Source organism: Mustela erminea, chromosome 21 (assembly GCF_009829155.1).
Source record: "Mustela erminea isolate mMusErm1 chromosome 21, mMusErm1.Pri, whole genome shotgun sequence".
NCBI classification, from domain to species: domain Eukaryota; kingdom Metazoa; phylum Chordata; class Mammalia; order Carnivora; family Mustelidae; genus Mustela; species Mustela erminea.
This window is the reverse complement of record NC_045634.1, coordinates 27,050,019-27,074,748: the sequence shown is the minus strand read 5'-3', so window position 1 is coordinate 27,074,748 and position 24,730 is coordinate 27,050,019. Positions and strand designations below refer to the sequence as shown.

Genomic DNA, 24,730 nt, shown 5'->3' with positions numbered 1-24,730 from the left:
GGTTTGTGAAGAGTGCAGGTGTTGGAGTCGGTTCTTCACCCATCCTTGGACCTATGTGACGTCACAGTTGCTTCATCTATGAAACAGGAACAAAGGAGTTTTTGAAAGGGTTAAGCGAGAGAATGTAGGTACTTAGTACATTGTACTTAGTACATCGCCAGGCAAATAGTATGTCGTTAGTAGCAGCTGCTCGGACTCCATTTTCCTTTTGCTTTTGTCTTGGCTGGCTGAAATTCATAGGAGGTTGTCAGGGAAGATTAAGTCTTTTCTTTCCTACATATAGTAGATATGTTCTTTGGGAAGCAGAGGGACTAAAACCAACCCTCAATCCCCCCCGCACGCAACAATCATTCCTCCAGTGCACATGCGCACATACTACACCTGCAAGCACATGCGCACTTACTACACCTGCATGCTCATGCGCACATACTACACCTGCAAGCACATGTGCACGTACTACACCCACAAGCACATGCGCACTTACTACACCTGCATGCTCATGCGCACATACTACACCTACACGCACATGCGCACGTACTACACCTACACGCACATGCGCACGTACTACACCTGCGTGCACATGCACACATACTACACCTACACGCACATGCGCACAGACTACACCTACAAGCACATGCGCAGGATACGCGTACCGTCTTTCTCAAACCGGGTGTATGTCATCTTCCAGACAACGCGCTGCCATTCTCCCCTTTAGATTCTAACAAACTGTTCAATTTCCTTTTTTTTTTTTTTTTTTAAATTTGGGCTGTGGAGAAACCTGAGCCACAAATTTGAGCCAAAGCTTCTTTTCCTTTTTCTCCTGATAGATATGGTGGTCCTTAGCCCTCAAAGCTTTTCCTACCTAGTAATACCTTGTTGCCTCAACCGCCCCCCGCCCCGTAACTGCACGCTTTGTAGAAACGGCAGCATTAATTCTCCAACCGCAGCCCAGATGGCAGCTTTCCTCATTGCTTTTCCCCCAAGAAGCCCCTGCCCCATTGTTTTCTGTTGCCTAGGGAGGAAGGGGAGCTTCTTTCCTTCCTTGATCGTTTATTCCAGATTTTGTCTTCTGAAAGGAGATTACATTGTGGAGGTTACAAACTCTCTCAGAGGGAAGCAGACTGCAGGGCCAGGTCTGCAGAGACTTGGCAGAGTAATTTAGGGGCTAATCAACTCTTTAGTGTTGTTATCAGCTAAGGAGGGTTTTCCCTTGCCTCAAAATTTATCAGCTGTGAATTGGCCTGTTCCCCCTTTGTTTATTCTTATTAGCATGAAACTATGCTATCTCTAGGCTTCCCTCTCCAAGGGGAAATCTGAGCAGATAGAAGACCTCCTGTGGATTCTTTACTTATCTCATATAATTTATATTCCTGTCCCTAACCTAATTTTGCTGATCTTCTGAGAAGGAATCTCAATGCCAGCTTTATTATACCTTGAGATCATAACCCTGGTGCCTTATAACCTAAGCTAGAGGGTGGCTTGAACTTAAGCATGGACTGTATGAATAAAGACAGTATTTTCTACACCAAACCCACACCAAACCCCAAATCAAGGCACGTAATCATGCCATTAAGGCTGTCGTTGTCCCTATATGAGGTCAGGAGAGCAGAATATTTAAAATAAGGCCCATCCCTAAAATTTCATGACATATGCTAATTTGTGCTGGGATAGAACCATTGCTCAAAGTAAGTTTGTTGTCAGACGGTGAGGTTGCTGGAAAGGACCTTTCCGGCATGTTTAACATGTTAAGTTTAACATGTTAAGTGACTAAGGGAGGAAGAACAAATAAAGAGGTTGATTTGGCCCTAACCAGCTACTAGACCAGTCTGAGCAACATTGTACAACAAGATCTTTGCTTAAAAAAATAAGGGGCACCTGGGTGGCTCAGTGGGTTAGCCTGTGCCTTTGGCTCAGATCATGAACTGAGTCCTGGGATGGAGCCTGGCATCAGGCTCTCGCCTGCTTCCCCCTGTCTCTCTGCCTGCCTCTCTGCCTACTTGTGATCTCTCTCTCGGTGTGTCAAATAAATAAATAAAATCTTAAAAAAAAAAAAAAGGGTTGCTTATTATCCCCCGAACTGAAGAAGAAACATTAAAAAAATTTTAGAAGGGACGTCATATTTGGGGAAATAATTATATTTTTTTCTTAGACCGAGTGTCTTCCTTCTCCTCTAAAATGTACTTTTTCTTTACCAAATCTGGCTTGCCTCCTCTCCCCTTAGACTACAAATCCTCAACACCTGCATCGCCCTGAATAGGTGCACCTCTTTGACCATGGAGTCCCGTTTCCCCTTTATGTCTCTAAAATGTGTAAGAAAAGGCAGTCTTGGGGCACCTGGGTGACTCAGTGGGTTAAAGCCTCTGCCTTCAGCTCAGGTCATGATCTCAGGGTCCTGGGATCAAGCACCACAGTGGGCTCTCTGCCCCTCTGTCTCTGCCTGCCTCTCTGCTTGTGATCTCTCTCTCTCTCTGCCAAATAAATAAATAAATAAAATCTTAAACAAACAAACAAAAGGCAGTCTTAGGAGGGAATTCAGTATGAGGCATGGAAGAGACTACCAATGAAATGCAATGGGGAAATTTATCTGTAGCCCCTCCCTCAACACCCGCACAGTCATAAGAAGTGACTCTCCTATTTGAGTGGGCCTTATTTCTTTAAGGCTCAAATAAACAAACTTGTCATGTACCCAGGGTCACCGGCATTTCAGAACTGAGGGCAGTCTTTTACCCATGGTAAAGGCCCTGACAAAGCTCCCCACTCTGTATGGAGTCAACCAGATACCTCCCCAAACTGCTTCTCAAATCTAGCTCCGGGGTCCAACGGAGGCTGTTGGCACAGAGCCTCTGCAAAAAGGCAGGCAGTGGAATAGAAGACGTTTAAATCACGCAGCAGAAGTCGGAAATGAATTGCCAGGCCAGGTAATTGCGTATGACATGTCCCAGCCTCACCATATCCTGCCCTACTTGAGAAAGCTTTCAGGGCAGAGAATGAACAGAGCATGCCTAGCCTTAGCTTATCAATATTTCTTCTTCTACTCCTTCTGCGCCTACAAAGTCAGCCTCCCTCTGGGCCAAGCCATTGCCCGTTCGTATTCCAGAGCTAACTCTGATGGTGAAGTTGCTAAGATCAGAGAAAAGGCAGGCGAAGAGCGGGGAACCGGTCACCATTTAGTGCAGTGTGACCGGAACTGGGGTGTCAGAGCGTGAGCCTCCGCTGCCTCATTCTCTACTCGAGTGTCCCCCTTAGTTAGCTTCTGAAAATGGCCCCGTCTGTCTCCCCGCTTGCCTGACCACGGGCTCCCGCCTCCCCTCCACAAGGACATCCCTAGTGTTTATTATTCTCACCAGGAGAGACTCTTTGGTGGCGCACGATAGAAATTCCATTCAAACGGTCTTAAGCTTTAAAAAAAAAGAAAAACTTATTAGCTTATATAACTGAAAAATACAGAGAGAGCTGCACCTGGGTGTTTCCACAATGGTAACAGAAATCTGGGTTAATTCATCTGTCAGCTCTGCTTTATTCCGCGTGGCACCACTCTTGGCCTGTCTCTTCCTCAGAATGTCCCCCAGCAGCTTGGCTTCACATCGCACAGCATAACAGCCCCACACAAGGAGACAGCCTTTCTCGGTGGTTACAGGAGGCCTGGGTCTGAGCCTGACCCTCATCTGCTTAAATTATGTGCCATGCCCGCAGAACAGTTGACATTCTGTCACTAGAAGAAAGGGGTGTGGATGCGGGATAGGCAGAAAAACAGATTCTACCGCAGGAATATTATGGCTATCCACAGCATTTCATTTTCGTCTAACCAGAGAATATAATCCAATAACTACTTCGTATAGCTCATAGAATTCTGTTACTCTCAGGAGGAAATCCTCCATTCCTTCTTTCCCACAGAATTATAGTCTTCTCACATGAGAACAAGAAAAGCAGCCCCTCCATACGCTTTCCAACCCCCAGGATGGCAAAGCGCTCTCCAGTTCCCTCTACATCCTTTTATAAGCATGGCTGTTTTTTTTACGTGGCATGCCCACTGAGAATCTCATTCAGTAGAGGGTTTCTTGATTTTAAATAGCTCCCCAGATGGTGGCCCCACTATGCAAGCATCAAAATGCAAAAGCTTGCCAGAGGCAATTGTACCTTTATAGCAACTTAAGATGCTTATTATCAAGACAATTTCTTGGGGCGGCTGGGTGGCTCAGTCAGTTGAGCATCTGACTCTTGATCTCAGCTCAGGTCTTGACCTCAGGGTTGTGAGTTCAAGCCCCGCATTGGTCTCTACACTGGGCGTGGAGCCTCCTTTAAAAAAATTTTTTTTCAGTACATAAACAAAATGATTTCTCCAAAATATGTTATCATTGTTACCATGTTCCCATCTTCCTAGTTAGAGTACCTTTTGACATCTTGCTTCCCCTGTCTGGTCCTCCAATGGATAGCTTCCCTGTGGGTTCTTAACGCATGGGACTCAAGTCCGCTCTTAGAGATTGGGTAATTGAGGACACAAAAATACTAACCTTTATGCAAGAATAGGGACATGCCAAAATACAGTGCCAGAAATGATACATCTTACTGGTAATTAGACAGTTTTTTATTTTTTGGTTGGTTTTTTTATTGTTTGGTTTTTTTGTTTTGTTTTGTTTTGTTTTTCTTTATTGGTTGTTTTTGTTGGTGGGGGGGTGTTTTGTTGTTTGGGGGAGTTTTGTTTTTTTGTTTTGGGTTTTTTTTTTTTTTTTTTTTTTTTTGTCCTTCTGAGCATTAGTTTGTGGGGATAGGTCGGGAAAATGGGCCTAGAACAGGCTTTTTCTTTTTCTTTCTTTCTTTTTTTTTTTTTAAGTGGAGGCTAATGACAATAGAGAGGAAAGCACAATTCAACTGAGGTTATTCAGAAATTAGATTAAAAGCAGTCAGGAGAGAGAGGGAGACAGAACACAAACAGAAGTTTCAGACGGCAAGAAAATGTGGGAGTGCGCTAGCAGTAAAACTCAGAAGTGGGAAAATGAATGAAATGTTAATGTAAGCGGCAGAATGAGTAGGGCGAGTGGGCAGGGCCATCTAAGTTTGGAGATTACCAGATGAAAATAAGAAGATGTTTGAAAATAGATTCCTTAAAAAGTTCTAGCAGGAAGATGGGACTACTGTGTTCTCCAAATGCATATTAAAATAAAATTTAAATAAATAAAATAGAGAGGACCAGAATCGGGAAGAAAGGCACGGGCAGGGGGTGGCTTAAAAAAACAAGGTGAAGAAGAGGAAGAAGCAGCAAAAGGAAGGGAGGGAGGAAAGAAGGAAAAGAGAAAAGAAAAGAACGAAAGGATTATAGGAAATCATAAGTACTTCGCGAGAAAAGACTCCAGGTATCAGAACGCAAGAGTGGCACTCAGAGTCTCAGAATTAAAATATATTTTCCTGGTAGATCGTAATCTGGTGGGATAATTACTACTAGTTTGAAAGACTCTACAGGCTCCCAGTTTAGAGGAGAGACCTGGGTTCTTCTGAACCCTTTTGCTCTGCACAGAATTTTTAGAGCAGTGTCAATTGCTTTCAAGGAAAGAGAAGTCCAGCCTGTGCCCTCTGACGCAAAGCACCCCAGTAGCTGCACAGTGGCACACAAGGAACACGGGGTTCTACTGCTATACTGGAATAAGATTGAGAGGGAGAGAAAAGTCAAAGCCACAGAGGCTGGAATTAAACGTCCTCCCTATAATTTACAGCCAGTACCAGTAGCTGCTACTTGAGGTTTCAGAATATAGAAACGGGACAGACCCGGGATGTCTTCAGAGCCAGGTCTCCTTGATCCACGTGTCTCCGCCTTCCGGAGGTCTGCACTCGTGGGGAGAGTTGGTAGTAGTAGCCGCAGTGTACGAAGTGCATTCGCATCGTCAAAGAGCGGACGGCTGTCGACAACTTGCTGTGTAATATTTCTGCTCCTCCTCAATGAATTTATAGGCACATTTATGTTTCTAAACTTAAATGGGATAGGTGCTGTTCTCAATTTGATTCTGCCAAATAATCTATCTTCGTTATTCTTATCATCATGATGATGATGATGACGATGATGTTACATTTGTGACCATACTCTACATTATTCATTTTGATGTTGTGTTCCATGATTCATCGTTTGCGTATAACACCCAGTGCTCCATACAGTCCATGCCCTGCTTAATACCCATCACCAGGCTCACCCATCCCCCAGCCTCCTCCCTTCTAAAACTATCAGTTAGTTTCCATACTCTCTCATGGTTCGGCTCTCCCTCTGATTCCCCGCCTCCTTATCTTTCCCTTCCTTCTCCTAATGTCCTCCATGCTATTCCTTATGTTCCACAAATAAGTGAAACCATATGATAACTGTCTTTCCTTGTTTGACTTATTTCACTCAGCATAATCTCCTCCAGTCCCATCCATGTTGCTACAACAGTTGGGTATTCATCCTTTCCGATGGAGGCATAATACTCCATTGCATACGTGAACCGTATCTTCTTTATCCGTTCGTCCATTGAAGGGCATCTCGGCCCTTTCCACAGTTGGCGATTGTGGACATTCCTGCTATGAACACCGGGGTGCATGTGGCTCTTCTTTACATCTGTATCTTTGGGGTAAATACCCAGTAGTGCCATTGCTGAGTCATAAGAGAGCTCCATTTTTAACTTTTTTTTTTTTTTTTTTTTCCAGCATAACAGTATTCATTATTTTTGCACCACACCCCGTGCTCCATGCAATCCGTGCCCTCTATAATACCCACCACCTGGTACCCCAACCTCCCACCCCCCGTCCCTTCAAAACCCTCAGATTGTTTTTCAGAGTCCATAGTCTCTCATGGTTCACCTCCCCTTCCAATTTCCCCCAACTCCCTTCTCCACTCTAAGTCCCCATGTCCTCCATGCTATTTGTTATGCTCCACAAATAAGTGAAACCACATGATAATTGACTCTCTCTGCTTGACTTGTTTCACTCAGCATAATCTCTTCCAGTCCCGTCCATGTTGCTACAAAAGTTGGGTATTCATCCTTTCTGATGGAGGCATAATACTCTACCCCCAGGGGTACAGGTCTGTGAATCACCAGGTTTACACACTTCACAGCACTCACCAAAGCACATACCCTCCCCAATGTCCATAATCCCACCCCCTTCTCCCAAACCCCCTCCCCCCAGCAACCCTCAGTTTGTTTTGTGAGATTAAGAGTCACTTATGGTTTGTCTCCCTCCCAATCCCATCTTGTTTCATTGATTCTTCTCCTACCCACTTAAGCCCCCATGTTGCATCACCACTTCCTCATATCAGGGAGATCATATGATAGTTGTCTTTCTCTGCTTGACTTATTTCGCTAAGCATGATACGCTCTAGTTCCATCCATGTTGTCGCAAATGGCAAGATTTCATTTCTTTTGATGGCTGCATAGTATTCCATTGTGTATATATACCACTTCTTCTTGATCCATTCATCTGTTGATGGACATCTAGGTTCTTTCCATAGTTTGGCTATTGTGGACATTGCTGCTATAAACATTCGGGTGCATGTGCCCCTTTGGATCACTACGTTTGTATCCTTAGGGTAAATACCCAATAGTGCAATTGCTGGGTCATAGGGCAGTTCTATTTTCAAAATTTTGAGGAACCTCCATGCTGTTTTCCAGAGTGGCTGCACCAGCTTGCATTCCCACCAACAGTGCAGGAGGGTTCCCCTTTCTCCGCATCCTCGCCAGCATCTGTCATTTCCTGACTTGTTGATTTTAGCCATTCTGACTGGTGTGAGGTGATATCTCATTGTGGTTTTGATTTGTATTTCCCTGATGCCGAGTGATATGGAGCACTTTTTCATGTGTCTGTTGGCCATCTGGATGTCTTCTTTGCAGAAATGTCTTTTCATGTCCTCTGCCCATTTCTTGATTGGATTATTTGTTCTTTGGGTGTTGAGTTTGCTAAGTTCTTTATAGATTCTGGACACTAGTCCTTTATCTGATATGTCATTTGCAAATATCTTCTCCCATTCTGTCAGTTGTCTTTTGATTTTGTTAACTGTTTCCTTTGCTGTGCAAAAGCTTTTGATCTTGATGAAATCCCAATAGTTCATTTTTGCCCTTGCTTCCCTTGCCTTTTGCGTTGTTCCTAGGAAGATGTTGCTGTGGTTGAGGTCAAAGAGGTTGCTGCCTGTGTTCTCCTCAAAGATTTTGATGGATTCCTTTCGCACATTGAGGTCCTTCATCCATTTTGAGTCTATTTTTGTGTGTGGTGTAAGGAAATGGTCCAATTTCATTTTTCTGCATGTGGCTGTCCAATTTTCCCAGCACCATTTATTGAAGAGGCTGTCTTTTTGCCATTGGATATTCTTTCCTGCTTTGTCGAAGATTAGTTGACCATAGAGTTGAGGGTCTATTTCTGGGCTCTCTATTCTGTTCCATTGATCTATGTGTCTGTTTTTGTGCCAGTACCATGCTGTCTTGATGACGACAGCTTTGTAATAGAGCTTGAAGTCCGGAATTGTGATGCCACCAACGTTGGCTTTCTTTTTCAATATCCCTTTGGTTATTCGAGGTCTTATCTGGTTCCATATAAATTTTAGCATTATTTGTTCCATTTCTTTGAAAAAGATGGATGCTACTTTGATAGGAATTGCATTAAATGTGTAGATTGCTTTAGGTAGCATAGACATTTTCACAATATTTATTCTTCCAATCCAGGAGCATGGAACATTTTTCCATTTCTTTGTGTCTTCCTCAATTTCTTTCATGAGTACTTTATAGTTTTCTGAGTATAGATTCTGTGTCTCTTTGGTTAGGTTTATTCCTAGGTATCTTATGGTTTTGGGTGCAATTGTAAATGGGATTGACTCCTTAATTTCTCTTTCTTCTGTCTTGCTGTTGGTGTAGAGAAATGCAACTGATTTCTGTGCATTGATTTTATATCCTGACACTTTACTGAATTCCTGTATAAGTTCTAGCAGTTTTGGAGTGGAGTCTTTTGGGTTTTCCACATATAGTATCATATCATCTGCGAAGAGTGATAATTTGACTTCTTCTTTGCCGATTTGGATGCCTTTAATTTCCTTTTGTTGTCTGATGGCTGAGGCTAGGACCTCTAGTACTATGTTGAATAGCAGTGGTGATAATGGACATCCCTGCCGTGTTCCTGACCTTAGCGGAAAAGCTTTCAGTTTTTCTCCATTGAGAATGATATTTGCGGTGGGTTTTTCATAGATGGCTTTGATGATATTGAGGTATGTGCCCTCTATCCCTACACTTTGAAGAGTTTTGATCAGGAAGGGATGCTGTACTTTGTCAAATGCTTTTTCAGCATCTATTGAGAGTATCATATGGTTCTTGTTCTTTCTTTGATTGATGTGTTGTATCACATTGACTGATTTGCGGATGTTGAACCAACCTTGCAGCCCTGGAATAAATCCCACTTGGTCGTGGTGAATAATCTTTTTAATGTACTGTTGAATCCTATTGGCTAGTATTTTGTTGAGTATTTTCGCATCTGTGTTCATCAAGGATATCAGTCTATAGCTCTCTTTTTTGGTGGGATCCTTGTCTGGTTTTAGGATCAAGGTGATGCTGGCCTCATAAAATGAGTTTGGAAGTTTTCCTTCCATTTCTATTTTTTGGAACAGTTTCAGGAGAATAGGAATTAGTTCTTCTTTATATGTTTGGTAGAATTCCCCCGGGAAGCCGTCTGGCCCTGGGCTTTTGTTTGTTTGGAGATTTTTAATGACTGTTTCAATCTCCTTACTGGTTATGGGTCTGTTCAGGCTTTCTATTTCTTCCTGGTTCAGTTGTGGTAGTTTATATGTTTCTAGGAATGCATCCATTTCTTCCAGATTGTCAAATTTATTGGCGTAGAGTTGCTCATAGTATGTTCTTATAATAGTTTGTATTTCTTTGGTGTTAGTTGTGATCTCTCCTCTTTCATTCATGATTTTATTTATTTGGGTCCTTTCTCTTTTCTTTTTGATAAGTCGGGCCAGGGGTTTATCAATTTTATTAATTCTTTCAAAGAACCAGCTCCTAGTTTCGTTGATTTGTTCTATTGTTTTTTTGGTTTCTATTTCATTGATTTCTGCTCTGATCTTTATGATTTCTCTTCTCCTGCTGGGCTTAGGGTTTCTTTCTTGTTCTTTCTCCAGCTCCTTTAGGTGTAGGGTTAGGTTGTGTACCTGAGACCTTTCTTGTTTCTTGAGAAAGGCTTGTACCGCTATATATTTTCCTCTCAGGACTGCCTTTGTTGTGTCCCACAGATTTTGAACCGTTGTATTTTCATTATCATTTGTTTCCATGATTTTTTTCAATTCTTCTTTAATTTCCCGGTTGACCCATTCATTCTTTAGAAGGATGCTGTTTAGTCTCCATGTATTTGGGTTCTTTCCAAACTTCCTTTTGTGGTTGAGTTCTAGCTTTAGAGCATTGTGGTCTGAAAATATGCAGGGAATGATCCCAATCTTTTGATACCGGTTGAGTCCTGATTTAGGACCGAGGATGTGATCTATTCTGGAGAATGTTCCATGTGCACTAGAGAAGAATGTGTATTCTGTTGCTTTGGGATGAAATATTCTGAATATATCTGTGATGTCCATCTGGTCCAGTGTGTCGTTTAAGGCCTTTATTTCCTTGCTGATCTTTTGCTTGGATGATCTGTCCATTTCAGTGAGGGGAGTGTTAAAGTCCCCTACTATTATTGTATTATTGTTGATGTGTTTCTTTGATTTTGTTATTAATTGGTTTATATAGTTGGCTGCTCCCACGTTGGGGGCATAGATATTTAAAATTGTTAAATCTTCTGGTTGGACAGACCCTTTGAGTATGATATAGTGTCCTTCCTCATCTCTTATTATAGTCTTTGGCTTAAAATCTAATTGATCTGATATAAGGATTGCCACTCCTGCTTTCTTCTGATGTCCATTAGCATGGTAAATTCTTTTCCACCCCCTCACTTTAAATCTGGAGGTGTCTTCGGGCTTAAAATGAGTTTCTTGGAGGCAACATATAGATGGGTTTTGTTTTTTTATCCATTCTGATACCCTGTGTCTTTTGACAGGGGCATTTAGCCCATTAACATTCAGGGTAACTATTGAGAGATATGAATTTAGTGCCATTGTATTGCCTGTAAGTTGACTGTTACTGTATATGGTCTCTGTTCCTTTCTGATCTACCACTTGTAGGCTCTCTCTTTGCTTAGAGGACCCCTTTCAAGATTTCCTGTAGAGCTGGTTTGGTATTTGCAAATTCTTTCAGTTTTTGTTTGTCCTGGAAGCTTTTAATCTCTCCTTCTATTTTCAATGATAGCCTAGCTGGATATAGTATTCTTGGCTGCATGTTTTTCTCGTTTAGTGCTCTGAAAATATCATGCCAGCTCTTTCTGGCCTGCCAGGTCTCTGTGGATAAGTCAGCTGCCAATCTAATATTTTTACCATTGTATGTTACAGACTTCTTTTCCCGGGCTGCTTTCAGGATTTTCTCTTTGTCACTGAGACTTGTAAATTTTACTATTAGGTGACGGGGTGTGGGCCTATTCCTATTGATTTTGAGGGGCGTTCTCTGAACCTCCTGAATTTTGATGCTCGTTCCCTTTGCCATATTGGGGAAATTCTCCCCAATAATTCTCTCCAGTATACCTTCTGCTCCCCTCTCTCTTTCTTCTTCTTCTGGAATCCCAATTATTCTAATGTTGTTTCGTCTTATGGTGTCACTTATCTCTCGAATTCTCCCCTCGTGGTCCAGTAGCTGTTTGTCCCTCTTTTGCTCAGCTTCTTTATTCTCTGTCATTTGGTCTTCTATATCACTAATTCTTTCTTCTGCCTCATTTATCCTAGCAGTGAGAGCCTCCATTTTTGATTGCACTTCATTAATAGCTTTTTTTATTTCAACTTGGTTAGATTTTAGTTCTTTTATTTCTCCAGAAAGGGCTTTTATATCTCTCGAGAGGGTTTCTCTAATATCTTCCATGCCTTTTTCGAGCCCGGCTAGAACCTTGAGAATTGTCATTCTGAACTCTAGATCTGACATATTACCAATGTCTGTATTGATTAGGTCCCTAGCCTTCGGTACTGCCTCTTGTTCTTTTTTTTGTGTTGAATTTTTCCGTCTTGTCATTTTGTCCAGATAAGAGTATATGAAGGGGCAAGTAAAATACTAAAAGGGTGGCAACAACCCCAGGAAAAAATGCTTTAACCAAATTAGAAGAGATCCAAAATCGTGAGGGGGGAGAAAGGGGATAAAAAGAGGTTCAAAAAGGAAGAAAGAAAAAAAAAGAAAAAAAAAAAAGAAAAGAAAAGAAAAAAGAAAAGAAAAGAATTAAAAAAAAAAAAGGAAAACACCTAAGAAAAATGTAAAAAAGAAAAAATATATATATTAGATAAACTAGTAAAAAATCGTTAAAAAAGAAAAAGGTAACAGTTAAAAAAAAAAAAATTTTACCCGAAGGCGAGAAAGAAAAAAAAAAAACAAAAAATGAAAAAGAAAAAAATTAAATTAACTGCAAGACTAAAAAAAAATCACAGGGAAAAAGCCATGAGTTCCGTGCTTGGCTTTCTCCTCCTCTGGAATTCTGCTGCTCTCCTTGGTATTGAAACCGCACTCCTTGGTAGGTGAACTTGGTCTCGGCTGGATTTCTTGTTGATCTTCTGGGGGAGGGGCCTGTTGTAGTGATTCTCAAGTGTCTTTGCCCCAGGCGGAATTACACCGCCCTTACCCGGGGCCGGGGTGAGTAATCCGCTCGGGTTTGCTTTCAGGAGCTTTTGTTCCCTGAGCGCTTTCCGTAGAGTTCCGGAGGACGGGAAAACAAATGGCGGCCTCCTTGTCTCCGGCCCGGAGGAGCCGAGAGCCCAGGGCCGCACTCCTCAGTGCGCCCTCAGAGAACAGCGCCCAGTTACTCCCGTCTGCCTGACCTCCGGCCGCGCTCCGAGCTCACCTAGCCTGCGACTGGTCAAGGTAACACCGAGCTGTGAGCTTACTGTCGGCTCTGTCTCTGTAGCCGGCTTTCCCGTTCCAATACCCGCAAGGTCTGCGACACTCAGACACCCCTGCTCCTTCTGTGACCCTGCGGGACCTGAGGCCACGCTGAACCCGCGTGGGCTTTGCCCCGGTTTAGCCTCTGGAGCGATGTCCCTCAGCGGAACAGACTTTTAAAAGTCCTGATTTTGTGCACCGTTGCTCCGCCGCTTGCCGGGAGCCGGCCCCTCCCCCCGGGGTCTATCTTCCCGTCGCTTTGGATTCACTTCTCCGCCGGTCCTACCTTTCAGAAAGTGGTTGTTTTTCTGTTTCCAGAATTGCTGTTCTTCTTCTCTTCGATCTGCCGATGGATTTTCAGGTGTTTGCAATCTTTAGATAAGCTATCTAGCTGATCTCCGGCTAGCTGAAGCAGTCTCAGCCTGCTACTTCTCCGCCATCTTGACTCCTCCCCCATTTTTAACTTTTTGAGGAAACCCCACACTGTTTTCCAAATTGGCTGCACCAATTTGCATTCCCACCACCAGTGTAAGAGGGTTCCCCTTTCTCCATAAACTCTCCAACATTTGTTGTTTCTTGCCTTGTCAATTTTTGCCATTCTAACTGGTGTAAGGTGCTATCTCAATGTGGTTTTGATTTGAATTTCCCTGATGGCTAATAAGGTTAACGTTTTTTCAGTTGTCTGTTAGCCATCCGTCTGAACAGACAATTCCCCAAAGAATCTATCTTTTTAGAGATTTTTTTTCAAGCCTGTACACAGAGGTCTATCTCATATTTTATAATAGAAACGCAGATATAGTCATTAACTTTACTACTATGTTAATAATAATTATTAATAATAACCTAGTTGTTTCTTTTTTTCTTTTTTTGCTCTTAGTGTAAGACAAATATGTTGTACATCCCTCTGTCGCTGTGTGTATCTGCATATAAATCCTTCTGTGAATGGTACAAGTCTTTCTTTTGGACAGATTTTAAGAAGTGAGATTTTTAGGTTGAGGGGTATTTAAATTTTTAATTTTCATCACCAAGTCCCCTTGCAAGTAGGTTTTACCCCCATGTCCTTCATCAGGACAAGAGTGTTTATTTTCTCCATGTCTGTAGTCTGTATATAATCCTCCCACCCAAACAAAATTGTCCAACAAGTGAAAAGCAGGAATGTTGCCTGACGGGTAGAAATGATTCCATTTTTATTGTTTTAGTTTACATTTCTCTACCTACTGATTCGATTGGTAATCATTCCATATGCTTCTTGGCCATTTGTATTTCTTCTTTTGCTAATTGTTCATTTCTCTTGCCCTTTCTTCCCCCTTTATTAGTGGCTTGACTTTTCCCTTTAATTTTTAGGATTTCTTTATATATGTTACTTATTGATTCTCTGTTGGCGTGTTGTAGATATTTTGTCCCAGGTTTTCATTTCTCTTTTCACTTTGTTGATGGTGTCTTTCATCATGCAGCAGTTTTCATTGATATGAGGTAAATTTTGACGAGGCATATCTTTTCAGGAACTCTGGGTTGTGTGTCTTCAAAAAGAAATAGGGCCTTTTCCCTTTGTTAAATTATGTAGTCTTTCATATCCTTTCTTCTAATGCTTTTTCATGATTGTGTGGGTTTGTTCATGTCCAATTAATCAAGAACACTTGAAATAACCGTTGGGATGGAAAAGAAACCAGACTCAAGGGTGAGCACAGTGCTGAGTGTTGGAGAAGGGTAAAAAAAGAAAACCAAGAGGGTGTTTGCTGCATCTTCAAGACATCATTTTGATCTGTTTCAATCTAACTATGTCTAGGAACCGAATCCATTCTTCCATTCCTTCAGCAAATACATAGTACACTGACTTCGTGCCAAGATGTGTGCTAGATACTGGGGATACAGTGGTGGACTCAGCTCTCAAGGAGCTTCATGAGCCATTGCCTGAGCCGCTAGCTCAAGGAACGGGAAGAGGGCCCCGCGGTCCAGGGAGTAGGGGGCTAGAGAACAGGTCAGAGGTCTCTAGGCAGAGGAAACAATAATGATGAAGGCTTTTAAAAGCCACAGTAAAGTGTTCTAACCACTCAGAAGGCAGCAGAGGCCAAATAAAGAATGTATCTTATCTAGAGAAGTGAAGTCATCACATCTGATTTCTACAGAGATGACTCTGCTGGAAGTGTAGATGAATAGTTGGGACAAGGCTGGGACCCAGGAAACCAAACTATTGAAGAGATCTTGTTGACAGATGAGCATCGTGGCCTGAAGGGCAGTGTCCATGAAGTGGAAAGAAAGAGACTGATTCAAGAGATATTTGGGGTGAAGAAAAGAAGGACCTGATCATTGATTCGGTACAGGGAAAAAGGAAGAGAGGAGTCAAGGATGACACTCAGGTCTCTACTTTGAGAGACTTGATGGGTAGAAGGTGGAACTATTCACCAACTAGGAAATACAGAAGAAAACAGCTTGTTTAGAGGAAATTAGATATGCTGGGTTTTGGACCCACTAAGTTTTTGGTTGCCCATATAATATCCAAATGGAAATATCTGGAAAGCAGTTTGTGGATCTGAAGTGCAGAAGAATGATTAGCCTAGACATATGTGAACATAGAGATAAAACCCACAGAGACATACACACAAAAAACAAGAATAGCCAGAAAGTCAAACATGATTCCAATTCAGTAATAAATGAATTTCATGCATGTCACAGAATGGTGACTTTAAGAAGTAATGAAAGGTTTACCTATCCACTTTGAAAATTCTGAAGTCTACAGATAAATTATTCCATCAGAATTTCTATCTCCACCTCTAACTTGGAATGGGGGAGAGGGGCTTCCAAATGCTGCGGGAAAGGGTGGTAGACGTTAATTAACTTTTGAGTAAAAAAAGAAAATACCTTAAAAGAAAATGCATGGGGGTGCCTGGGTGGCTCAACGGGTTAAAGCCTCTGCCTTCAACTCAGGTCATGATCCCAGGGTCCTGAGATTGAGCCCTACATTAAGCTCTCTGCTCAGCAGGGAGCCTGCTTCCTCCTCTCTCTCTCTGCCTGCCTCTCTGCCTACTTGTGATCTCTGTCTGTCAAATAAATAAATAAAATCTTAAAAAGAAAATGCATGATTTTTTATCCAGTCAGTAAATTAAGGTTTTGAAAAACGGGTTCAGCTATCCATAGCTACTAGAAAGCAGCATGTGAGTTTTGACAAGCAGATCAAAGCCAGAATAGGGATAACCTAGGAGAAGACCTGGAGTCAGAAGTTTTAATAATCTGGCAAAATATGCATTGTCTAAATTGCCAGAAACAATGTCAAGAATGATTGGAAGAATACAAGGAAGAGAACAGGGTAGAAACATTAAAGTAAGACCAGAGATGGCAAGCTATGACCTCTGGGGCAAAGGCTGTTTTTGTTAATAAAGTTTTATTGGAACACACCCGTTCATTTCCATAATGTCTACAGCTACCTTTAGCTCTGTAAAGGTGGAGTTGAAAGGCGCCACAGAGACTGCATGGCCCACAGCCGAAATTATTTACTACCTGGACGTTGCAAAGTAAGTTTGCCAACCACTGTTAGAGTCCCACAAAAGCCTAATGTAAGATGAGAACCTGTTTTAAGATTATAACTAGAGCTATAATGTTCAGGATTGAGTGGATGGAAGCATCCACTAGATTATCTGCTTTCCATCAAAGTACCACTTGTATTGCAAAGAAAGAAAGGCTCTTAACTGATCACTGAATTTATTATCCAGTGGGTTTTGAGCATTTATGATTTTTTTTATTTTTCATGATTAATTCTATTAGATATGATGTCTATACCAATATAAATTTAAACCAACTGAATATCACTGGTACTAAAAGGAATCTCAACGATTTGGGGAAACTATTCCACAAAGACAATTTTACTACCGTGTACATTTGAGCAAGTGGATAATCAACTTAGTTGTATTAGGTAGCCCTAGCTATGTAAGCACAAAGAATGAAAAAATGTTCTCTCAAGTTATAGGGAGCCAGATTCATAACCATCCGTCACTTGCTTGGGCAAGTTACTGATAAACTCTGCAGAAAAATAACAAACTGTGTGTCCCTGCATCTTGGCTGTTGAAAATGAGATTCTTTGTCTGATTGATGTTAGCAGAGAGGCTTGTAAAAATGCATTTCCAGCTGATTAGTTCAGAAGGTGTCAATCTCTTGCAGTCTTATGACCCGCAGACGACACGCCAGATGTACATTTGCTTTTTATAAACTAACAAAGATGAATGACTACATGTGAACATTCCTCTTCGGCAACCTATTGCCTAAAGGAAAATACTGGAGTTGTGGCGTGGTTCGGGGGGCGGGGGAGAGGACCAGGGCATCTAATCTTTAATTTGTAAGATTAACAGAGATAAAATATAATAATTGGAAGTCCTCTCTCTAGTGAGTAGTCTATTTAGGTTAAAGAATGAATTCAAGGGAAAAACCTGCGAGAAGATAAAATATTTGTGTTAAATAATTCTCCCAACCATACACACACCCATTCAAAAGTCATGAAGTGAGAACTCTTAAATATATGCTAAAACACATAACTGAAGATTCCTTATAGTCTCAATATATAATCATAGATTGTTACTGAAGGGGCTTTATTTTTTAATTGGTTTCTTTAGAAGCCAGAAATGATACTGGAGCATTAGTTCAATAGTCTACTACTTTAAAAATCCAAGTCTTAATAACTCTTTCTATTTCTTTGAGAGAGACACAGAAAAAAATATACAGTGTATTACATTATTATAGCTTCGTGAAAAGTAAGCCTGTAGCATAGTTTTATCTTTCTTCCAGAAATACAGAGAAACATTGAGAGATATTTTTCATCCTCGTGGCCTTTTGGCTAAGAAAGTATTTTGATAAATTTATATAAAATTTCAAAGCTCAGTTTCACTTGATTTGCTTAAAACATGATTTAAATTTTTATCAAAGGAGTAAAACTACACTTTCAAATAATTAACACATTTTTTAAAAAATGTAACAGACATCTACATAAAAGTTATGTAACTATTATAAAGAAACAATATAAAGGAAGATCTGCTGGTCAGAAATTCTGACCCATCATGGTAACAAATTAAAATATGTAAAAGGAGTCCAACACCCTAAATTTAATTCAAGTATTCATGTATTAAGCTTGTTTTTCAACTACAAGAGAAATAGTGAAGGGATTTTCATGTATTAATCTTGTTTTTCAACTACAAGAGAAATAGTGAAGGGATTTTTAGTTATTGTTGCTAGGTAAACTAAGTCTCTTTCGGTATTAAGTGACAGAAAACCTAACCCACACAGGCATGAGGAAGAAGAGAATGGCTTGACTTCTACAACTGAAAAGCCCGGGATCACAGGTGCAGCTTGTTGCAAAAACCCTAAAGATGCCACGATGACCTCTTGTTTTTCTCTCCACCTCTTGGCTCTGCTTCTTCAACAGCTACATGGCTTGGGAGGTTCTCCTATAGGAGCAGTTGGATTGAGGCAGCAGTCGCAACCTCACAGCCTTACAGCTCCAACTGGTTGGGGTGAGGGAAAGGGGAGTCTCTGCAGACGGTTCCTGAAATTCACTCCAGATAGACAAGTTAGGTCAAATGGACACTTCTGAACCAAACATGAAGGGGGAAATGCACAGAGACTGAGCGGTGGGGATGGATGGATATGGAAATGAAAGTGTACAGCTGTTGCCCAAAGAAGAGGAAATGAGTTTTGAGAGAACTCACAAGTGTTCACTACAATTCTGCTTCAGGTGGGCAAAATGACCTAAGGACGCTGATGCAGGGCCTCTCTTCTCGTTTCTGACCTTACCTGTGTTGTTGCTGACCTACTTTTAGACTGGACAACATTAACTCAATTTAGTCTATCTTCTTGCATCTGGGTTTGCTGTCAGATAATGAAGGGGCAAACTTATATTCTATTAATAAGAGTGGCCTAAAGCCAAAACAGCTTCGTGGCTAGTATGGTTTTTTTTTTTTTTTTCCCAAATAGAAGTTATTAGAAAAGCCCTTGTGTAAATAAAATATGTAGGTCAACTAGATATTTTCAACTGGGTTTGCCATAATAAGGTCATACTAAGACTTGAGATTTGGGTTTGAAGATTTTAAGACCATGTGTCCAATCTTTCAAGAACGATTTAAAGTCTTCAGAAACTAATGTTTTTATTAATCTATACTGAGAAAAGTCATTGCCAAGCAGATCAAAATCCATGTGTCAGCTGGTCAGTGAGAGAATGATCTTAAGGGATAATGTCACTAAGTCACTGTAACCTAACACTCTTGTCCACTAATGAGTTGGTTTATGTTTTGAACAAAATACTTACATGGGCCGTGGAAGGTGGTTTCCTTTTGATGTTCCTGGAGAAGGCGCTAGCAGATTCTTTCTATCCATTACACTTTTCACGTCACCAACACTGTAGATCAATTTTCTTGTGGTGGGCTTCTTGTCATTTCCAATATTCCAACTCACTTAACATTTTCACATTTTAAAGTAACACCTCCATTTTTGTGGCCGTCCTATGAGGGGCTCAGGGTCCTGTTCAACATTTGAGGGATGCCTTCACTTTATCTGGAACATACTTTACCTTCCTGGAGAAAGCTATGTCCTCGAAAAGTGGTTGGCTCATCTCATCCATTGTACCTTGAATTGTATTAGCTTCACTTCACAGACATTCATTTTCTGACCTTTCCCCAAATTTTAGAACTTCACCCTACATAGGTCCAAAACCACAGACCCATGGTGCTCCCTGTGTTAACTCTGACTGCATTTTCTCTAAAATAGAGAAGGCATCCATAATTAGAATTAAAACAAATCTGTAGTCCTTCCTACTCCTAATAGATTATTCCAACCAGCAATTTTTAATTTCTTGCTCAGAATCCGCCATCTCCAATCCAAACATTTACTCCACGTGAAAGAGGCTGCCAAGTCTTTCCAAAAAGCGTGCCTCATAGAAATCACTCTCAGAATCCAGGAAGATTCCCTGGATCTGAAAGAAAATGAGCCAACGAACAAAACACATACCAAGAGGAATTCTCTGACCGGCTTGCACTTCTCTCCGCAGATGGGCTCGTTGACTGTATGGACCCCGACTGCTGCTTACAGAGCTCCTGCCAAAACCAGCCTTACTGCCGCGGACTACCTGACCCTCAGGACGTCATCAGCCAGAGCTTGCAGTCCCCCTCACAACAAGCCGCCAAATCCTTCTACGACCGAATCAGTTTTCTTATAGGGTCCGATAGCACCCATGTCATACCTGGAGAGAGCCCTTTCAATAAGAGGTTAATGCCTTTTCTCCTTCATGTCGATTTGTAGCCATGTTATCAGTAGTTCCGTGCACGTTAGATGAAATGCTGAGGACTGTGAATTTGAGGAGCGAGCTTTGCCTTTCAACGCAGTTTTTCCTCTTTAGGCAAATCCCTCACCAAACTTCGCATCTCGGGCGTTTTTGACACAGTTCACGTGCTTTGTCGATTTCAGTACCTGAGCCGTAACAGGACATCCCATTAAGGAGTCAATAAATCTTCATTTAACTAGTTGATTTTGTTAGCGCAGTTGGAAATGTTTCAAGAGAAGCAGTGAAAAGACCCCAAAAGGCAAAACAGAAGTGAGCTTTTTTTTTTTTTTTTTTAGCTGAGCTCGCTAAATAATATAAATTATGAATTAATGTAATGGAACTGCTAACGGCATGGCAATAAGATTGCATAAGCTGTTTGACTGGTGCTTTGCAGAGCAGTAATGACCTGAAAATAAACCAGTAAGTGAAAGCAGGTGTCTTGTGTCTCGCTGAGTAAAAGAAGATGATTTACACTAGAACTCCTGGATCTGCCGTAATTTAACAGCATTAATGCAGTTAGACCCAGCAGTTGATTAAAAGTTGTTGCACAAATGTGCCTTATTGCCCCTTTAAATCTTATACTTCTTGGTCCCTGCAGATTTACGGATTGCCTTGGAATTAATTGGAAGGTATACTTTTCTTCATGTAAGCGCCAGATATATGACTTATGAAAAAGCACAGTTTATAATTTTTAAAAATCCATCTCTAAATTATGGGTCTTGATAACTCTCCAAAACGCAGATTGCAACAAATTAAAACCCCGGGTAAACACCAGGCATTTAGAGAATGTGAATTGTGCTGAATTAAAAGGGGCATTGTCTTGGGACTCTTTGGGTCTGGTTTTTGTGAATAACAAGTGTGTGTGACAGTGTTATTTTATGCTTAGGTTGAATTATCTCTAAATCATGATAATGTGGGCCTGAGAAGACGAATGTTCGTTTTAATTCTTCTACTTTTCCCACAGCCTTGCATCCGTCATCAGGGGCCAAGTACTAACTGCTGATGGAACTCCGCTTATTGGAGTAAATGTCTCATTCTTCCATTACCCAGAATATGGATACACTATTACCCGCCAGGATGGAATGTGAGTTAAGTTAGTCCCACGGCACTCCCTCTGTTTGAAATATTCTCAGTATAAAAACTGGGCATTCTTATATCTCCCAGGATGTTTGATTATCCCTTTTAATATAGAACCGCATCAACTAATAGGCTCCAGAACTCTGTGACGGTGTGTGTGGCAGAGACTTAAAGTCACAGGCTCGTGTAGCTCCTTAAAAATTGATTTCATTTGCTAAGACATGATAACGGTGTTCTGGTTTTGTAGGAGAATTTTCTTTGTTTGAGAAGATTCATGTTGAAATATTTAGGAGTGACCTTCCATAACACCTACTACTTAAGCTTAGATGGTTCTGAAAAAAAATAAGTAGGTGGGCAGATAGATAAAGCAATTCTGATCGCTTCTCGGCCTTTTGGCTAAGATCAAGTGATAAAGCAAATTTGGAAAGATGTTAATAAATTGGTAAATCTTAGTAAAAGGCGTCTGGGTGTTCCTTGAATAGTTACTTTAATATTCCTGTAGATTTGCAACTCCGTCTGTATATGGGTTGGGAGAAAAGTTGGTTTCCTTTGTAAAGCGAATTTATTTAAGGAGCTGAGTGTTGTTGGAAGCGGTGTGGGATCAAATAATTCACCAAGTCATCTTGTTTTTTCTTAGGTTTGATTTGGTGGCAAATGGCGGGGCCTCTCTTACTTTGGTCTTCGAACGCTCCCCATTCCTCACTCAGTACCATACCGTGTGGATTCCATGGAATGTCTTTTATGTGATGGATACCCTCGTCATGAAGAAGGAAGAGAATGACATTCCCAGCTGTGATCTGAGTGGATTTGTGAGGCCAAATCCCATCATCGTGGCGTCTCCTTTATCTACGTTTTTCAGATCTTCTCCTGAAGACAGCCCCATTATTCCCGAAACACAGGTAGATGTTCTAGAGGCGGTACTTTTAAGGAAACTGTTTTCAGATCATGTGGTTTCCAAAGAATCTTAAAAAAGGATTTTCAGAATTCCAGCACCATCCTAAATCATTCCACAGACTGAAACACAGAATGTAGGATATGTAGGGGTGGGAGGGGGGAGGAGGGTATACGCGTGCATGAATAGTTAATACTATAGTAGGATATCTAGTTATTTCCTAAAGATATATTCAAAAAACTTTTTTTGTTCAGGCTATACTATGTCTGTATATATTTATTTAGTTGTAGCTAACGGCTTAAATTCAACAGCGAATAACATCTTCATTCATGTGCTTGTTCACTGGAAAAAGGTTTTGATACCAATATGCTCCTTATGTCCTACTGACAGGGTAACAAGTGCTGTTATACGTGGTCATTACTGTCAATGACTTTCTGTTAAATTATAATTATAAGTTAAAAAAGTGATCAGAAAAGATGATTTTTAGCAGCAAATGTTCATTAATTTTCTCAAGACATTTTTATCTGAAAAAACTTGGTATTAAGTCTTACATTCTAACAGTTTATGATAAAGCCTGTTCTCCTCAGGGGGGAAAAAAACTATATAACTTTTCTAAAAATAACCAGACTTTCACTATTCCTTTTATCTTCTGAAATATCTGGAGATTGTCTTCCTTCCTCTTTCTGTCCAATTAGAAAAACCTTGGGGTCTTAAAGATAGGACATTAGGTAAAAGAATACTGGACTTTATTCATAAATGGCTAAGTAAAACTATGTGGTCTTTATTTTTTTAAAAAAGATTTATCTGCGAGAGAGACAGACTGAGCAGGGGGGAGGGGCATGAGCATGGAGCTGGACACAGGGCTCCATCCCACCACCCCGAGATCATGATGTGAGCCGAAATCAAGTTGGTCGCTTCACCAACTGAGCCACCCAAACACCCCAGAAATATGCTGGTTCTAAAATACAGCAGCACAGAGCAGCTTTGTCCCATTCACTCTTGAAATATTTATTTGACACCAGGCATTGTTAGAATAGAGCGAAGCAGTAAGCCAATCAGACCAAAGCTCCTTGGTCTCAAAGAGCTTTAGAGCTAATGGGAAGAGAGACAACAAATGTACAAATGTATGTCAGCTTGTGAATACAACTTACTTTTCAAAGATAAAACAGGGTCAGTTGACGGAGGTACAGTTTTGCAAAGTGGGGTTCAGGAAGGCCTCCTTGATAAGTTGATGTTTCAGCAGAAAGTTTAAGAAAAATGAAAGAATAACCCCCAAAATAGAAGGATATTGCAGTTCGTGCTGAGAGCAAGTTCAGAAGCTCCGAGCAAAGACCATGCTTGGCTTGTTCACAGAGTGGCACAGAGACCAGCAGGTGTGGCTTGAGGGAAGGGGTGACACACAAACCACCAATCATTGAAGACCGTGGCTGCCTTTTTTTTTTTTTTTTTTTTAAGATTTTACTTATTTATTTGAGAGAGAGCGCGCGGAGGGTAGAGGGGGCACAGGGCAGAAGAGGGAGAGAATCTCAAGCAGATACTCCTCGCTGAGTATGGAGCCCAGTGCGAGGCTCAATGCCACAACCACGAAATCATGACCTGAGTCAAAACTAAGAGTTGGACCCTTAACCAGCTGAGCCACCCAGGCGCCTCTACTGGTTTCCTTCTTCAAAAGGGCACTGTAGTTGCTACACTAAGAATCTTCTATATTGGGCAAAGGTTGAAACAAGGGGACCAGGTAGGAGACAGTCTCCGTTTGGAGAAATGATGATGGATTGGACAAAGGAAGTTGGGGCTGAAGGGATAAGAAGTGGATGTGTGCTAACGGAGTCCAGGGAGAGGTTGGGAGTAAAATGTAAACTTGGGGGTCATTAGTGACACAGAAAAATAGAAAGCATAGGAGGAGATCCCCTAGGGAAGGAGTGCAAACAGAGAGCAGACAAGAGGAGCCAAGAAGGTCTGGGATAACAGGGTAAGAACTCTCACAGGCGAATACAATGCTGAAGAGACACCTCAATGATTTACTGCGTAACCGTCAAGCCAGCTTTGAGCTAAAGCTTTTGGAAGTTCATTATAACCTTGTGCAATGTAGTACTTCCTCCCCAGAGGCCATCTTGCAGTAGCTCTGAACTTCTTAGCCACTCCTTAAGTAGATTTAACCTCGAGACTCTGTCGATAGGTGGCAGAGTTTTAGTAAACTGAGTCATTGAAACGGGTTTCAAATAGTCAGCAATTCCAGGAATGCCTGAAGGATTTGTTGGGTTTTTTTCCTCCATTCCACCAAACAGTCTGCAGACATTTAGTAGAAATTTACTAAGAGCCCAGCATATATGAGGTACTCTACAAGGATAAAAAGAATAATAAAGACACAGATTCCTACCATTCTAAATGTGATCCAGATTTGAAGGAAGAGCTCTGCATGTTCAAAAGAGAGGTCTATTCCTAAGGAAGCCAAAAAGGGCATCCCAGAGGAGGTTGGCCTTCAGAGTGAGGAAAGGATATTCCAGATTGACGACAATGTGAAAGCAACCA

General features: G+C 41.3%; 1 protein-coding gene across 12 annotated transcripts in view; it reads left to right on the top strand.

Annotated features, from left to right (window-relative positions):
* The window catches only part of TENM3 (teneurin transmembrane protein 3), a 1,246,978-nt gene that overhangs the window by 1,164,514 nt on the left and 57,734 nt on the right, over positions 1–24,730 (top strand). For all 12 annotated transcript variants that reach the window (XM_032328838.1, XM_032328846.1, XM_032328840.1 and 9 more), the window contains 3 exons: positions 19,960–20,176; positions 21,197–21,316; positions 21,947–22,208. In XM_032328838.1, the coding sequence (XP_032184729.1) occupies positions 19,960–20,176; positions 21,197–21,316; positions 21,947–22,208 (599 nt within the window). The remainder of the gene's footprint in view (positions 1–19,959; positions 20,177–21,196; positions 21,317–21,946; positions 22,209–24,730) is intronic.